Below are 18397 nucleotides of genomic sequence, written 5' to 3'. Positions count from 1 at the left end.
AAATGGACATGGGGATGTGTACATGGCCTGCAGGCCATATGCGTGCACGTACACTCATCTCCCAAGTGCCTCATTCTGGGGTCTAAGGATATGCGGTGCTCTGGGGCCCCACTTGGGATTCCAGAATAAAAAAAGAGAATGACCCATGGACGTGGCCCCAGGATGTTCGCGACCTGGATCCAAGGTGAGTACTCACCACCTTTGGCCAGACAGCAGGGGTACAAAGTTACTGGAAGCAGGGGGACTGATGATGTGACAGCAACCTCCCCACCCGAAGCCTAGAGCCTCTGCTTCTGTGAAGCAGGGACCTAGCTGCCCCTCCCCAGGCTCAGAACCCTTCAGCTTACTCTCTCCCCTCGCTTAGACTCTTCACACTCCGACAGGTCCCTCCAGGGCAGGCTGGAGTTATCCTTATGTAGCCAGAGACCCTCAGCTGTGCAGAACCGGTACACATGGCCTTGTAGCACTGAGCAGGGAGACAGGACATCTGAGGCTCAGCCTAGAGATGAGCAGCCCAACCAATGTTGTCTTTGTTCTTTCCTTTCTTGGGGGCACCCTGCTCCATTAGAGCTGACTCTTCTGAGTTAGTAACAGGAATCGCATGCGCACACACACACACACACACACACACACACACACACACACGCATGCACACACGCATGCACACAGCACCCATTATGATCCAGGCATACAAGAAGGTATCACCAAGATGAGGGTGACCCAGCCACTCTCAGCTATTTCTCCTAGCCACCCAAAGACACAGTTGAGTGAATCTGTACCTTTTAGACAAGATAAATATATTTTGGGAATATGTCCTATCCTCCTGCCTCAAATCACATGATCGACAAGGTCTGGTGCAGGGCAGAAGGGGTCCTGCCAATCACAGTCACCCTCCGTGATTCTGATCTTCCTGACTCGGGGTCCCTTGCCCTCCTATATTCTTTGACCGATAGAAAGGTCTAAGAACAAAGCTGGTACTCAACTCCTGAGACTGGATGTTAAGCAACCTCTACTGAGGGAGCCCCAGTCTGAGGAGACATGGCCTGTCCAGGGAGCCCCAGTATGAAGAGACATGGCCTGCCCAGGAGCCCCAGTTTGAGGAGACATGGCCTGCCCAGGGAACCCCAGTCTGAGGAGACATGGCCTGCCCAGGGAACCCCAGTCTGAGGAGACATGGCCTGTCCAGGGAACCCCAGTCTGAGAAGACATGGCCTGTCCAGGGAACCCCAGTCTGAGAAGACATGGCCTGACCAGGGAACCCCAGTCTGAGGAGACATGGCCTGCCCAGGGAACCCCAGTCTGAGAAGACATGGCCTGTCCAGGGAACCCCAGTCTGAGGAGACATGACCTGACCAGGGAGTCCCAGCCTGAGGAGACATGGCCTGACCAGGGAGTCCCAGTCTGAGGAGACATGGCCTGACCAGGGAGCCCCAGTATGAGGAGACATGGCCTGACCAGGGAGTCCCAGCCTGAGGAGACATGACCTGCCCAGGAGCCCCAGTTTGAGGAGACATGGCCTGCCCAGGGAGTCCCAGCCTGAGGAGACATGGCCTGCCCAGGGAACCCCAGTCTGAGAAGACATGGCCTGACCAGGGAGTCCCAGCCTGAGGAGATTTTTTTAAAGACCTCTAAAAGGAACACAAAGTCTCATGGTGCTGTTACAGCTATGATTCTTGGAAATTTTCCCTTCAGATTGGGAAACAAAGCTTGCTCCTTCAAGTAACCCCGTGTTCTATAGTCAAGAAGGACACAGCTCTTCGAGACCTGCTTCTCTGAGAGAAGGCAACACCTTCCATCAGCTCTCAGAGAAGAGCAGCGTGAAGGGAAACCCACAGGGACCTGACTACACCCTTTCTACACCCTTTCTACACCTAGCTGGGGGTGGGCTGTCACCTGTGGTCTTCACACTCACTCGGGTTCTGAGGAGTCCCAATCATGCCCGGCTGTGGTAAAAAGTATTTTAAAAATCCCAGCATGGGGTTCCTTCCCTCCTTAATGGTTTATATACCCAGATGATAGACGTGCACACAGCCTTTATATTTATTCTGCCTTAATCAGCACAATAGCTGGGCGGCTGCCTACCCTCCATGCTGTTAGACTCTACCTCCTCTCCATAACCCACGTTATTATTCACTGCTTCATCTGGGCTGCTCTTAGCTCCAATTAGGCAGCCCTCTGAGCCACCTTCTCTTGGCCTCTAGCTCATGGTGTCACTCCTTCCTCCTTTCCTGTGCATCCTCTCTATCATATGGTGGCTTTTCCTCTCCCCTTCTCATGGTGGCCTCAAACCTGGGAAACCTAACCCTGACCTATGTCTCTTCTCCCCAGCTATTAGCCGCTGACGTCATTATTTACCAATCAGAATTAGCTGGGGGCACTGTCCCTCAGTGTCTTATGTACAGACTCTCTAGTCTTTGGGGCAAACAGTTTTGGGGGGCCCAAATTAACATTAGAATACAAATGACATTAGGCCAACCCACTACGTCCTACTGTGGACCTTTCTAGGGAGATGATGGAGATGAGCGATTTTTTTTTGCCCCAGACTCCATGTAAGAGCAGCAGACAGCAGAGTGCTCACTGTGCCTAGGAAAGGCCTCAATCATTGCCTCCCTACAGGAGAACGTAAATCTATCAGCAAAGCCAAGGAACAGGGGTGGAGGTCAGCAACCAGGCAGTTGAAGGAGGGGCATTAGCACAGGAGAGTGAGGAGGACTGCCAAAGTCGACGGCTGACTGTAGACGATCCCAGCACTCGGGAGGCAGAGGCAGAGGCAGGCGGATTTCTGAGTTCGAGACCAGCCTGGTCTACAAAGTGAGTTCCAGGACAGCCAGGGCTACACAGAGAAACCCTGTTTTGAAAAACAAACAAACAAAAGACTAAACGACTTGAATTGGCAAGATAGATCAGTAGGTAGAGATGCCTGCTACCAAGCCTGCTGCCCCAAGTTCGATCTCTGGGACTCACATAAGAGGAGGAAGGAACCAACTCCTCCGAGCTGTCCTCCGTCCTCCACACGGATGCTGTCACACTGCCTCCCCTAAATGAGCAAATAAATGGAATACAAATATCTTAAAGGGCAAAAGACTTGAAGGACCAGCTGTGGGCTGTGTGTGGCAGGTACTGTGGAAAGGAATGGCGAGAATACAGAAGTCACTCAGAGCCCTTGGTGGCCATGGCTGGTGAGTGTTAAGGCGAAGATATTGTCAGTAAGAAAAGGCTGATTAATTCACATATACATATATACACACATACATATATACACACATACACATATATACATATAAACAAATATACATGTACATATACACATGTGCATATATACATACATCACATATAATATACACATCATATGCATTATACATACACATATGTCCTATATATCATATATACATATATACACATATATACATATATATGTGCACATATGCATATATACATATGCACATATACATATTCATATACGCATATATGGCAGAGTAGCAGTTGTACCCTGTGGGAGGCACACCCAAGGGACCCCTGCCTTCAGGGGTAAACTTTCAGTGAAGAAACCCAACTTCCCAGCTTCTGAGGCCATTGTTATGTGCCAGGGAGACTTCCTGTGGGTCCTGTAACAACCCTCTTCCAGTGCAATCATGTGCTTGTCAATCAGGCCTTATTCTCAACACCAACCCTGCCACCCAGCACCCAGTGTGCCCAGTCTTCACACCTCTCTTCTTCTTTCTCTCTTCCCTTCATGAATACTCCCTGAAGCAGGGGTCGCTCTTGAGGAGGGGGAATTTATTGAAATAAATAAGCTTTGTAGTGTTATCAGTGTAAGAAGAACCTCGTGTGTGTGTGTGTGTGTGTGTGTGTATGTCTGTGTGTGTCTCTGTGTGTGTATATGCATGTGTTGTGTGTATCTGTGTGTGTATATGCATGTGTTGTGTGTATCTGTGTGTTTGTGTGTCTGTGTGTATATATGTGTGTTGTGTGTATATCTGTGTGTATGTGTGTCCATGTGTATTTGTGTGTGTGTGTCTCTGTGTGTATTTGTGCACATGCATGTGTGTGCAGGGACACATAAGTGTGTGCATTTGTGCATATGTGCACGGAGGCCAGAGTTGATGGTGGATACCAGGTGTCTCTCCCACAGCCACCTGACTTTTGGAACAGGGTCTCTCACTGAAGCTGGAGCTCCCTTGGGCTAGCCTAGCTGACCAGCCAGCCCCTCCCCTGTGCAGGCACACCCTACTACACCCAGCCTTTTACGTGCCGGGAATCCAAACTCAGATCCTCTTGATCTTTAAAGCAAGCACTTTATCAACTAAGCCGTCTCCTCGGCCTGGAACCTACGTTTTCAGACTCTGACAAACCCCCGAGGATCTGATGGCACCTCTTCCAGCAGCAGGTCGTGACCTGAGCACTGGGGACATCTCTAAGGAGCTCACAAATGGCTGGGGAAAGAAGGCAGGCACATGCTCTCATTTTAGTGTCTCAGAGGGCCACCCTCAGGTCCCCAAATACTTCTGGTGCTTGGATACTTAAAATTCTTTCTGGGAGTCCAGTCTTCTGGTAGATAAGAAGCCTGCCTTTGGCTATAGATACACCCCGATGGTAATGGGGACCTGAGCCAATTTTGTGGGAATGAACAAGTATCAGGGCCTGCTCAGCAGCCTGTCTGAATGGAAGGGTATAGGGAGTAGGGTAGGGAGAGGGAAGCTTGGGAGAAAGGAGAATGGAGAAAACACAGCAGTAGACTCTTCCCAGAGCTGGCACAAACCCCAGCATACAGTAGGCACCATGCACACAGTAGGCACTGTACCTTACATACACAGTGCACACAGTGGGCCCTGTACCCTATATGTACCATGCACACAGTAGACACTGACCCCTACATGCACTGTTCACACAGTAGTAACTTATACCCTCCATGAACCATGCACACAGTAGGCACTGTGCCCTCCATGCACTGTGCACACAGGAGGCACTGTTCAATTGTAGGCTTCCTCCCTGCATGTATTGTGCTTGCTGAAGGCTATTTACTCACAGAATCAAGTTTTGAAAACCTACTGTACCTTAAACATCATAGCCACCTCACCAGGGAGGCATGGTTAACCCCACTTTACAGATGAAAACACTGAGCCTCTGAGACACCAAGAGGTCTGTTCAGGATCGTGGAGATAGGAAGACACACAGGCAGGATTCTAACTCCCAGCTCTCTCCCTCCAAAAGTCAAAACTTAGCAACTGGGGTTGTACCCAAGAGTCAATCGTGGCTAGGTACCTGGGTTTAGATTTCCACACATGCCATTGTGACCCCCAGACAGCCTGCATAGCTCTGGGATCTCTGCTGAGGGCCAGCTTGGGTGTGTGTGTGTGGGGGGGTGCCTCTCTGGTTTAAAAAGATCACTGTGTCCCAGAGAAGCCCAGACTGCAAGTTCATCTGTCAGTTAGCCCTCATTAACATCAAATATTAAAAGTCACAGCTGGATAACTGGCTAAGCCCATGGTCCCCAAATGCCCTTCTTGGCTGGAGGTAGGTGGTCTGGATAAAGCCCTGCTTATCAGCACAGCTTTATCTGGCCTATGAGGAGTTGGCCAATCATAGCCAAGGGTTTGGCTCGGTCTAGTCAATACACGGAGACAACCAGGCGGCCGCATGCCAGGAGGCCCAGTAGTATTTCATTAAGTCAGACCCTCGTGCTGGAAATAAAACCCCCAATTAAACACTTTGCCTCCCGGAAGCTGCCAGGACGTCTGTAATCAAGCTAACAGCCACCCTTCCACGTGGATGGAGGGTACTCAACGCTGTGGAGAGCTGCTCATGAATCTATTAGCTCCTGCACCCTGGCAACAGAGGTGCCCAGTGAAGGCCGTGGGGTGCGGAAGAGGGACCCATTTCACAGATGGAGATGCTGAGGCTCAGTCAGGCTGGCACCTCTCCTGTATGTGACAGGATGGGACAGGGTAGCAACGAAGGGGCCAGCTCTGGGTTGAGGAACAGAGAGGCCTGGAACATTAAGACTTAGGAAAGGAGCAGGTTCTGAAGTCCAGACTCAGGTGCAAATCTTGGTTCCACTCTTAATCAGCTGTTGCACTTTGGGGGTATTCTGCCGCTTCTCAGCTTTCCCTGTCTATAAAATAGGAACTATTCCCAGCAGAGTGGGCAGGACTGCCTGGTGTGCAGTCACACAGAGGCCTTGCCACCTCCCCCAGCTTTACAAGGCCTAATTTGGGTCTCAGACTCCCCTTGGTAACCCTGGCCTGCTTTAAAAGCTCCCATGCTCGACATTACCCAGGGGAGCCTGAGCCGGCCTATCAGAGTTTCTAAGAATCGTGAGTGATAAGCCACTTAGCATTTTATGACCCTCATATAATTAGAGTTAAGCTAACAAACAGGTAGGAACCTGGAGAGGGCTGCTAACGAGGTTGGGCTGGCATGGAAGGAGTGGGTCCCTGCGGGAGGGTAAATGGAGCTGCTGAGAGCCTGAGACAGCCAACAGGCTAGCAGGCCGCAGAGACCTCATCTTTCTGTCACGTGTGGACCAGACGCTTCCACTTCCCATTCACCTGCTTCTGCTCTTTCTACACCATCTGGGGTCCCAAGTCCATAATGACATTCCAGACTGCAAGGCCTGGAATGGTTTTCTTGGGACCCTGTGCACGCACCCCTGAGGCCTGAGGTCTTGACCGGATGTTCAAAGTGCTCCCTGAGCACTCTCCCTCCTCCTCTCTCTGCCTATGACTGTCCTCTCTGCCTGGCCCCAATGCCACCTGCCCTGATGGCACACCTCAGGAAAAAAAAAAAAAGATGTCTCTGACTTCCCCAACCTATTTCCACTAGGACCCTAAAGTTGACCTTTCCAGCTCCATACAGCTCCCTGGCATATGTCACACAAGTGTGTCCCCAGGTCCTGACAGGGACTAAGCTGGGCTATGGTCATTGGTTTGAACATAGTTCTTTCTGAGGCCACCCATTTCTCTGCTTTGCTCTCCACCCCAGAAGGCTGACTCCTTTAGATTTGCATCACACAGTCATTACCGGGTTTTGTCTACAGGTGACACCCACCGGCAGAAGACCCTAGGATGATGTAGAAAGAACATGCCCACAGCTCTCTCACCCCTACCTGCTGGAGTCTGAGGGCTCAGGCCGTGGCTTTGCCTCTCTGTGGGCACCCTGGTGGTAACTCCAGCTAACTTGAGGACCTCTGGCCCCTAGCCTACTCCTTTCTCCTCAGGCCTTTGGAGGTGCTTAGCTCCACTAAACTCCCCTCCTATTCCTCACTGGGCATGTTTCCTAGAGAACCCGCCAGAGACAAGGCCTCCCTGTCCCCAGCTCCTGCTGTGAGGCATCTCCACTAGCTGCTCCCCAGCTAGGCTAAGAATGTTTCAGAGACATCCCCCCACCCCTTTGCTCATTCCCCACAGCCCTGGGCGGGACCAGGGAGCCCCTCTGGTACAGTGACAGATAGCACTGTGTGAATCCAGTGGGCGTCTCTCTGGGGGTCCCCAACTCAAGAGGGTAGGCAGAGCCGGTGATCTGGGTGTCGAAAAACGGGTGGGAAGGAGTAAATTAGCCTGGTGAGATGGAGGGAGGGTGGCTGGCAGGGGGCCTGTGCGGAGGCCGTTATCTTCATGGAGAAAGCAATAAAACCGTGTTCGCTCATAAACGGGCACCACCAGGACCTATTTCCTGCTCAAATAAAATTAAAGGTGATGGATGGAGTCGCAAGCGCAGGCAGAGCTGGGGGCGCTTAGCGCTGAGTGATAGGCTCTGTCCCACGCCTGGCTCCCGGGGGTCTAGAGGCTCAGCTGGGATACCCAAGCAGAGGTCCCAAACCTTGGAGGCAGGGACCATGTACGCCATGTAGGAAGGTGCCAAGCATGTAGGGAAAGTGGGAAAAAATGAATGGAGGCTTGTGTCCCCCGCACTCCCCCCCCCATCTCTAATCCTCTCCTATCTACATTGCTTGGCTCCACTCCAGCTCCCGAGTGAGCCTACGAACCAAAACACAGAGACCTCTAGGAACTATTCCAGACCACACAGCCTCTTGTGTCATCAATAAGCAGAGGCACGGGATAGCATGGCTTAGAGGGAATGGGCAGGATCCCATTGCCCTCACTAATGTGTCCAGACAATGAAGGTCATACAGACCACTCACCTGTCTCCAGACCCAACGCCAAACGTGACGGCACTCCCCAGCTCCCCGGGAAGCCTGGCTCAGCAGTTCAACAAGGAGATGCAGATCCTTGCCCAACCTCCTGGACTGATGCCCAGGTCTGCCAAACCAAGCTAGCTGTGTGTCTGGGAAAAGCCACGTTGTATTTCTGTCCTTTAGCTTCCTCACCAAGAGGGAAAGTGGGAGGAATCGTCTCAGAGAGCTGTGGGCAGGATCCAATGAGTGTCTCGCCTGTCCACAGGCAAAAGGCGCTAAGGAATTCTGAGTGAAGGGCCACTGAGCCACTGAGCCACTGACAGCCTGCCTCTTTTACATTCTGGTTTGTCCTGAGGAACACAGGAGAGATGGAAGGAGCCTCACTAGAAGATCCCTGGGTTTCATGCTGAAGTTCATGTCCGGCCCACCAGGCCAACTCTTCCAAGAAGACCCCTGGCTTTTCCCAAGCCTGACGTCATCCCTATGCTTGCTCATAGGCTGGTTGAGGATGATGGCTAAGCAAAGTGCCCAGGGTTCCACCTGTCTCCAGCTCATTTGGAGCAAGAGACTTAAATCTCTTGGGGCTCCGGTTTCCTCACACAGACAGGTCCATGCCCAAGGCAGCTGTCAGGACAGGACTGGACACAGATAGTGGGTGAGTACTAACTAGCATTTCCCTCTCAAGTATCTTCTCTCGGCTGGGCAGGTGGCTGGGTCTGTAACATGCTTGCCATGGAAGCTTGAGGATCTCGGTTTAGTGTCTCAGCATCCATGTAGGAATGAGGGTAAAATAGCATATGCCTGCGATCTCAGTGCTGGGGACGCTGAGACTCGTGGATCCCTGGGGTTCACTAATAAGGCAGCCTCATCAAAGGTGGACAGTCTGTGAAGACAGCCCAAAATTGTCCCTATGGTCTCTACATGGTGGATCCCACACATGTAATAAACATGTACCTGCACACATATGAACACACACGTGTGCACATGTGTACACATACGGAGACGCACTCACATACATACATACACACACAAAGTATCTTTTCTTCCCTCCTGGACACTGGGACTCTTTCCAGCAAGAATGCTTGGCCCAGTTGTCCCCCATGGAACCTCAGCATGTGATTGGAATGGAGCAGTAGACGTGGAAGTTACCACTGCACTCATGGGCACCCTGGCCCTTTGGGGGATTCTAGAGGGCAGGACTCTCTCACCCACCCAGTCATAGCTTTCCCTGTGTAGAGTCTCCCCTCAGGCAGAAGTAGGCTGGACAAGGTTGGAGGGGCCAGCCCACCATTCCTTTGAGCACTGCTCCCTGTAAACCTTTAAAAGTGTCAGGAAGTGACAAGCCAGCACCTCTTGGTAATGCACACATGCACGTGTGCGCGCACACACACACACCCACAGGTACACACATGCACACACACACACACACACACACACACACAGGTACACACATGCACACACACACACCAGACACTTACACACACACATATAACAGACACATACACAAACAGCAGGCACACATACACCAGACACACACACACACAGGCATGCACACCAGAAAATGACACCTCATAGGTACTTTCCTGCGCACCTATGATCTGTTCCTCCCTCCTGGCTCCTTTGCTGATTACCAGGTCAGAAGGGTCTCATTGCTGTCTTAAGGCACATCCACCCCTGCCTGCACAAATACCAGACTCAGGACACCTCAGGCAATTCCGACCCCTGTCATTGCTGACTATCCAACCACCACCCAGAGCAGGTGCTCTACCCTCCAGGAGGCCTGAGGACATTTTCGGGTGCGGGAACTGGGTCCCAAAGGAAGGGAGGCCATGTCCCATCCTGCCCCAGCATCCTGGGATCAGGCAGGGGACCACTCACCACTACTGGCCCAGGGCAGGTACCAGGGGCAGCTGACATTCACGAAGGAACCTGGGGGCCCATCCGGCCAGCAGGCATAGTCATCAAAGGTCCGGTTGCAGAAGAGGCCTGTGGAAACAGTAGAGCCACCTCTGAGTCCCAGGCTGCTGCCATCCATCCTTCCCAACTTCCCGGACCACAGGAAGCTGTACTCCCCCTCAGCCCCTGCTAAGTGCTCTCTGGACGCTAAGCATTCTCCCCATAGGGCAGGGACCAAGGAAGGATCCCATTACTCATCAGGGGCCGGACCTTATCAATTTCCTTAACAATTCTATGTCTTCTGTGGGATGGAGGCATCCCCTGGTCCACGGAACTTTGTTATAACAGATGTTATATAAAAGAAGGAATATAGCTAGGGCTCAACAGATGGCTCCTATAAGGCATTTTTTGAACCATTCTTCACAGATGGGAGGAAAATGGTGGCTTGAGAGGCTGAGGAGCCCTTCCCCTGGTTTCTGTTATGATCAGAGACAGTATTTGAACCCAAGCCCAACTGGCTCCAGTTCTGTGTTCTTTAAATCACCTTACATACTCCCCCCAAGATTTACTCCTGTTGGCTTGGTCGATAGGATGCCTGTCTCATGTGCATAAGGCCCTGGGTTCAGCCCTCAGCACTGCTTCAGCCAGGAGTGGTGATACATAGGCACCGAATACTAACGTTTGGGAGGTAGAGGTAAGGGGATTGGAAGTTCATATTCACTCATGGCTACATAGTGAGTTGGGAACTAGCCTGGGCTACATGAGCTCATGTCTCAAAAAAAAAAGCTTGATTATAAATGTGTCAGTCTATACATAGCTAAGGAGGGGCTGGGGAAAACATGGAACGGAAAGTGGGGGTCCTGCTCTGGGGGTAGAGACAGCAATGAAACAGCACCCACAAAGCTGCCTGAGAGAAAACAGATGGGAAGGGGACAGGAAGGACTTCAGTGAAGACACAGTGTAGTCACTGGGATAGAGGTCCAGGCAGATGTCGTTCCAGAGAGAAAAACAACACCAGCTATGGACTGGGGATCGTCAAAGCCTCTTTGGAGGTGTTCAGGAGTACAGGCGTGAGGCCTCATCTGGACTCACCTGTGGCCAGGAGTGGCGCTTCCGTGAGGAAACGCTGGCACTGGCGCCGGTATTCTCTCCATTTCTGCACCGTCTCTGAGAGGGACACCGTGGTACCCTACAAGGGAAAGCAGAAATAAAAGCAGAAGCCCTGTGGCTCCAGCAGCCCCTTCTGGTCCCACTCGACTCCCACCCTCTTGGTTTCTTAACCTCCAGTGGACCAAAGCCCACCAGGAACCTCTGAAAGGGGAGAGAGACGGTGACTGCCACTTTGGGGATCCAGGCCTTCTGGGGTATTTATCCTGCACAAGGCTGCCATCTAGTAAGTACCCAGAGAGTGTCTAACAGATTAAGGCTTAAGGAGGTGGGGTGAAGGAGAGCAGAGAGGGAGAGTGTGTGACTCATTCATGGTCCCAGCTGCCCTTCATCTACCCTCAGCAAGGAGAGACTTCCTGAGACACAGCTGCATCACAGCCTGGGCCTCCTCCCCTCCGGATGTCTGGCTGCACTGCCAGCCTGGAGATATCTTGCTTCCAACCATTCTAGGAGAGCCAAGAGAAGACTCCATCAAAGGCACATGGCATCTCGGGCAGCAGAGCTAAGGCCAGCAACACAGTCACCTAGCTCAGTGGCTAACCTGCAGCATCAGAGGTTGCAGGATGTGGTCTCACAGAGGGCTCATACAAAGAGCCAGAATTATCACCCACTCTCCTGCTAGACTCGATCGATCGCTGCCCTCCAAAGGCCACCGTCCCACCGCACAGTGTCTCTTCTGACACAACACAGATCTGAGATGCAGCCTGGCTTCTACGTCCCAGGAGGATACGGAATAGTAAGGACAGGGTGAAGACGGAAAAGTTCCAGAACTCTGAAGTTGTTTGTGCCTGTCCTGGGAGGTGGCCTCCTCCCCGTGATGGAGGGATAGGAGCCTAACTAAGTTTAACAGTACTGGCTTTGGAGTATGTGGCTGTAACAGATGCACTCCACTGAGCACGCCCCCTTGCTTATTTCTGAGGGCTCCCTTTAGCTAGCCTTGAGCTGCGGTGCTTTTTCATTTGCTTCAAAAACATCCTTCAAGATTATAAATATGACCTGTTTAGGAGTGATAGCTGTCCAAATGATCAGAGAACCCCCTGTATCGAAGTTGGGACTTAGGCGAAATTAAATGCATCCGCAAATCGTGTATGTGCATGTGTGCTCACAGGAGAGAGCACGTGTTGCCACAGTGAGCAGCGTGTACATGGAGGTCAGAGGGCAGCCTGTAGGAGTTGGCGCTTTCCTTCCAACCCATGTGGGGCCCTGGAGATGGGACTCATTCTCAGACTTGGCAGCGAGCACCCAACGAGTCATCTCTTCAGCCTAGACGTTCACCTTTTGAAGCCACAAGTTGCACACAGGTGCTGAAATCAAACAGCTGATTTTCAGATGCCAGAGCCCCGGAGTCTTAGTCCTATTCCTCACCCCACCCCACCCCACTTACATACAGCAGATCTGATTTCTGGATGAGCCTGCCCTGGTTTGAGATGTCCTATGACATCACCAGAGAACAACACACAGTGACCTGGGCTTGTTCCTGGTGACATGGAAAGTTCCAGAAGTGGGGGTTGGGGTGGGGAAGGTGGGTCAAGCTTGCTCTGAATGTCACCAACATCTCTGGAGATGAGTGTCCTTCCGAGAGCAAAGGTCAGCAGTATTTGCTCAGAGAATAAAGAAAAGGAAACCAGAGGTGGCGACAGCAAAGGTGGATTGTTCTTGGAGCCACTGCTGTGAGGTGGTGCACTCATCGGACTGAGCCATGGTGGACTGGTACCACCTCCCTCACTTCCTTCTCACATCCTTCCTTTAGTCTCAGTGCCCTGAAGGCAGTGGAGCAGGTGAGGGCAGGCAGGGATAGGGGAAGGAACCCCCACCATGTCTGTTCTTCGTAGGACAAATGGCAGAAAGCAAGGTCACTGCTGGGAACTGGAGCAGCAGGTGTCTAGCCAGGGAGTGAGGAAGAGGCCCAAGAACCCAATGAAGAAGAGGGAATGGGGGCTATAGACAGGACCTGGATGGCCAGCTACCATGAGAGCATCAAAGACGCTTTGACTCTAAGAGCAGAGTGAAGATAGGAAACTTAACTCCAGCCTGAGGCTCTGTTAGGACAAGACCCTAAAGCCACAGCTTGCCAAGTTTCCATGGTGCTGAGTAGAGGAGAAATCCAGAGATGGGTAGAAACTGTGCTGAGTCTTCAGGCTGAATGGAGTTGGGGCCAAGAGCTTTGCAGGACAGATGTCGTAAGAAGACAGTGGGTGTATGAGCTCAGGGAGTGGTCAGGCCAGGTCTCAGTGTTGACCTGAGGGGTCATCTCGGGACTGAGGGGGAAGGGAGGTTTGGGAAGGGGACATGGAGGCTGGCCTAGCAAGGAAGGTGGTCCTTTCAAAAGGAAGGCACAGCAAGGACAACGGTGTTGTGGTGAGCAGGCTGGGGAGGTGGCTCAGTACAGAAAGTGGACCCTGCAAACCCTTGAAGGCCTAATTTCCACACCGGGAACCCAGATAAAAGACTGGGCACAGTGGCACATACTTTTAGTCCCTGTGCTAGGAAGTTGAGGGGACAGGAGGACCCCTGAGGCTCCAGAGAGCTTGAAAAAGAAAAAGGAGGGTCAAGGCAAGCGAGGATGATGCCTAGGCGGAGGGGACAGTAAGGAGGAGGCGTCCCTAAGAGAATAAGATCAAGGAGTTCACAGCCAGCGATGATGCGCCCTGTAAGCTCTGTCCACAACCTGCACCATGGCGTAGGGCATCCTCCACTGGCTCAGCCTGAGCGTGAACGAACGCACGCCAGAGTTTTTCCTTTTCTGGCGGTCTGTTGGGTTGAGGGATAGGAGAAAAGAGAGCCCAGTCTCACCTGACTACAAGAGGAGGAAGGAGGGTGGCGGGCCTTCAGCAGGAGCAGACAAGGCTCTAGAGCCTCCCAGCTAGGCACAGCCCTGCAGATTCCCTTTCCTCCTGGCACACCAGAATTTTTCTCCTGGTCCCCTCTCAGAGCCTGGGTCACGTTTCCCATTGCTCAGCTCTAGATTTTTTTGTCCACATTTTGTTTTCTTAAGGTCATTCCTAAGATAGCTGACCCAGACGGATGGGGCAAGGCAAGGTACAGGCAACTCTGTCAGACTTAGGGAACCTCTCACAGACACACTATCACAGGCTACATCCCTCACCCCCTCAGGGATGTTCCTAGCACTGAGACCCTGACATGGGGTCTCCTGACCCCACATCAACACACACAGACAGCCAGGTGCACAGGCACTTGCTGAAACATTCTCTCTCTCTCTCTCTCTCTCTCTCTCTCTCTCTCNCACACACACACACACACACACACACACACNACNCANACANNCACACATAAACACTGCCACAAGCACTGTACTTTTCCCCTACAAGGTTACATACCAGAAGATTCCCATTCACCCACCAGGCTGTTATATACAATCCCATACCTTCCCAAAAGCACAGTATAACAGGTAGGATATCAAGGCACACACACACACATGCAAGTACACACAAGCACATGAACTGTTGGACACGTGATTATATGCTAATACATTGCTGCATACATGGTGACACCTATCCACTGTGACACAAAGGGTCCCAAACAAACACAAAAAGAAATGGAGCCTCTTATACCTTGGACACCTATCTCCAATCTATCTCATATGCATCTCTGTGTAACACACACACACACACACACACACACACACACACACACGAATTTGCTGAGGACAGGTGCACCAGACACTAGAAGACAGGATGTGGTTTCTTGGCTGCTCCTGGACAGCCCTGTGCTGGGTCTGTGTCTGGAAGGAAGCCCAGCTAGGGACAAAGTCTACCCAGACCAAGCCGGAGCCTCAGCCCCCACTGCCCTTTGTTGGAGTACAGAGGCCAGGGGCTTGCAACAATCCTGCACCAGGCTGTACTCTGCAGCCTGGGGACACACCAGGTTCCAAAGGACATTTCTCCCAGAGGCCTCAAGCTGCCATTTCAGAAATGGGTCCCCTGAGGGACCCTCCATCCCTCCATGTCAGACCCTATGATCCCTGTTTTACTGATAGAGAAACTGGGTTTAGGATCATCGAGGGTCCTGCTAAAGAGTTCCAGCAAAGATCAGACCTGACCTCAGACCCCAGTTCCACCCGGTTGGAACGTCAAGTGTCAAATGCTTGCCTAGCTTCTCAGTAGCCCGGCTCCCTCATAGAGAGTCTATGGGTAGAAAGGAACAGGGTGAGAGGAGTGGTCCTTCCCAGAAAGCACACTGGAGCAGCCTAGGTCATGTTTGGCACAAGTTAGCTCAACCATCCCTAAATTTGCAGGGAAGCATCTTCTGCCCTCACCAGACCTGCTCCCTCGACCTTCATGCCCGCCCCGCAGGAGGAAGGCATGGGCCAAGAGCTGGGGTCCCACTCCCTTTCTCCCCCATCCCTAAGCTGCTGTACCCTATCACCTAGGGAACCCTGTTTCTGAGTACTCACCCTACTGCGAGTGACAGGAAGGTGATCTCACAGACAGAAAGTAAAATACAAAATTTATTCTTGAGTCTTTCCAGGGTCCATGCGGTTGTGCTGTAATTATTGCAATCTAACGTTAAAGCTGCCTGTCACACACACACACACACACACACACACACACACACACCTCTGCAGGCGGCTGCCGGAGACATTAGTACTCCCCATAACAAGAGCACCCCATCAAAGCTCCAGTGTGTCTCTTCAGCACCTGCATTTCTGCTCTTATGAACCAGGGCTGGAGTAAGGTTCAAGTTGCTTGACATTAGGGGAGGGAGTCTTGCAGGGAGAAGAAAGGAAGGTCTCAAGCTTGGCTCTGTCCCCTCACTCTCAACCTAATCAGCAGCCTAGGACCAGAAGGCTCAAATCCCCACCATCCTGTCTCACAAGAAGGAACTAAGCAGCGAATCTGCAGTTGTGGCTGGAAAGATCCCAATCTCACCAGGAAAGCCATGGCCTGCAGGGGAACAGAGAGGCAGTGCCAGAGACTGGGAAGGTATCTCTTGGGGACAGTTGGCCCTGGAGAACAGGGAGAGGACTAATCTGGGAAAGGGTTTGGGAGCTGAGACAGTGCACTTCCTGGGGAGGCACCTCTGCCCACAACTCGGTTCTCAGCCAGGTCTGAAGTCTGAGCCCTCCTATGTCAGACTAAGCTCAAGCCAATGCAGGCCCACTCCCCAACAGTTAAGTCCTTTAGCTCTGGCGGTGGACACAAGACACGATGTGTAAAGTACTCCCTTCTATAGGAACACTGCCCAGCCTTGAGCCTCTTCTATGCAAGGGTATCCTGGCACATTTGAACAACCGCCCTCCATACAAGCAACTGCCCATCATGGCCAGGGCAGGAGCCTGGGGCAGGATTCACAGGCAGGTCAGAGAGAGTCAGAGAAGAGCCCACAAGAGTCCAGCTGCGACCTAGTCTTTGGTGACACCAAGGAGGTTGGATGTTCTGGTGACCCTCGGTATGCTTTCTGGTGGGTTATTAATCCAAGGGGGTCTAGGATAACCAATGGGTATTAGCCGAGTGTATGAGAGGGCCTGGCTGATCCAGAAGGAACAGGGAACCTGCTGCATGTTTGCTGCAGAGGCTGGGGTGGAGGTGGCAAGTCAGTGCCACCTGGGAGGTCATCAGGAAGGACAACAGGCTGCAAAGGTCCCTGGGGCTATGAGTCAAAGACTGTGATGAGGTGATGGGCGGAAGAAGCTGCATTTCGTTTCTACAACCAGGCCCCTTCGGTCCTCTAGAGCTTCCTGGGTACCCCATACACAAGGAAGCCCAGGACAGTGCAGGGGAAGGCACCGCAGGGGTTCTGAGTACGGAGGGAAGGCAGGGTGCCAGTGGGTTTGGAAAAGGAGTTGGGAAAGTAATAAGGGACAAAGACAGGTCGCAGAAGTCAGAGCAGGGCAACCCTGGGGCAGCTGGTGCCCTAACAGAGCAGCTGGAGCCGAGAAGTGAGGCAGCTCTTCAGGATGAGGGTAGTCAGTCACCTCATGTCCAATCCCCACCCGGACTCCTCAACTCCTCTGTCTCTTTCTCACCCGAGCCTTGCACTTCCCCTGTCTGGGGTCCCGGAGTTTCCGCTCAAGTCCAGGAGCCCCTCCGCTAGCTCTTGTGCCCGCAGAACACCGCAGCGTCCCCCTCCCATTTGTCACCGGGGTCCCCAGGGCTCACCTGAGGGCGGGGGCCGGCCCTGCCCACCGCCCCGAGCAGCAGGAGCGCCAGGCGCAGGAGGCTGGGGGTGCTGGCCATGGCGGGGCGCTCAGGACTGGGTCATAGCTGCCACCTGCGGAACCGCGCGCCGCGACTGATCCCTGCCGGGCTGCGGGGGGAGGAGCTGGCGTGGGGCCGCCCCGCCCGTCCGCGGGAGGGATCGGGCGGGGTCCCTGTCCTCTTCCGCCTGGGTTTCAAGAGGCCCGGGGCCAGACCGGCCTCCAGCGTCCCGGGCCAGGAGATGTTCGGCACTGTGCTCCCCGCGGGCTCCACTCAGGTTTAGGAGCCGCAGGAGCGGAGCTTCCAGCTCTGAGCGCCTGTGGTGCGTGCGCCTGGCCAGCTCGCTGCGACCAGTGGAGCCCGCCTCCCACCCCCGCACCCTGATCTCCTCCTGGCTCCCCCTCAACTAAGGAAAGCCACGCCCCCACCGAGTCAGTGCTTCCAAAAGGAAACTGAGGCCAGGAAAGGTGTAGGATTGGTACAAGGTCATAGTGTTGGTCAGACTTCTGGAAAGTATCCCACAAGCTGCTAGTTACTAGGGAAGAAAGATCGGACTAGCTGGGTGCCACCTACTTCCCCAATCCTCTCCTCATCCCAAGCCCAGCCTTCTGGACCTGCACAGCAGTCAAGGTGGTAGGGATAAGGACAGGAGATCCCTGAAGAGTCCTCAGGGTCCTTTCTATCTAAAACTTTAGAAATTGCAGGGTGAAGAGGGTTGAGGCTGGATTCTGTTTTTCTAGAACTTTCCAAATGTTCCCTGTCCACCCCTTGCTGTCCCTGGGCCTGCTACAATGTGTGCCCTGACTAGCTTACCCTATGCACTTCAGTCTGTCTTCCTACATTACATCTTTGCCCTTGGCTGCAGTACAGGTCGGGAGAGCTCCAGACTCCTACCTCTTCTATGAGTTAATAAGTGGGACAGGCAAGCCGAGGTGTACCACTAACCACTTGAGGAAGGCAAGAGGATGCCCCTCTCCATGAACTAGTATAAGGAAGTTGGGTGTGGCTCTACTCAGCCCTGGACTTGCCTAGGGCTAGTCTG

General features: G+C 52.8%; 1 protein-coding gene across 1 annotated transcript in view; it reads right to left on the bottom strand.

The window, feature by feature from the left end:
• The window catches only part of Glp1r (glucagon like peptide 1 receptor), a 35224-nt gene extending 17793 nt beyond the window's left edge, over window positions 1-17431 (bottom strand). Inside the window, exons 1-4 of the mRNA XM_021149582.1 lie at window positions 17317-17431; window positions 11123-11219; window positions 10013-10120; window positions 348-466 (exon numbers count right to left, since the gene is read on the bottom strand). Of these exons, the coding sequence (XP_021005241.1) occupies window positions 348-466; window positions 10013-10120; window positions 11123-11219; window positions 17317-17394 (402 nt within the window). The 5' untranslated portion in view covers window positions 17395-17431. The remainder of the gene's footprint in view (window positions 1-347; window positions 467-10012; window positions 10121-11122; window positions 11220-17316) is intronic.
• Window positions 17432-18397: the final 966 nt, after the last annotated feature.

The sequence above is a fragment of the Mus caroli genome, chromosome 17 (assembly GCF_900094665.2).
Source record: "Mus caroli chromosome 17, CAROLI_EIJ_v1.1, whole genome shotgun sequence".
In the NCBI taxonomy this organism is placed as follows: Eukaryota; Metazoa; Chordata; class Mammalia; order Rodentia; family Muridae; genus Mus; species Mus caroli.
The sequence above is the reverse complement of the archived record's forward strand: the minus strand, read 5'-3'. Positions and strand labels throughout refer to the sequence as shown.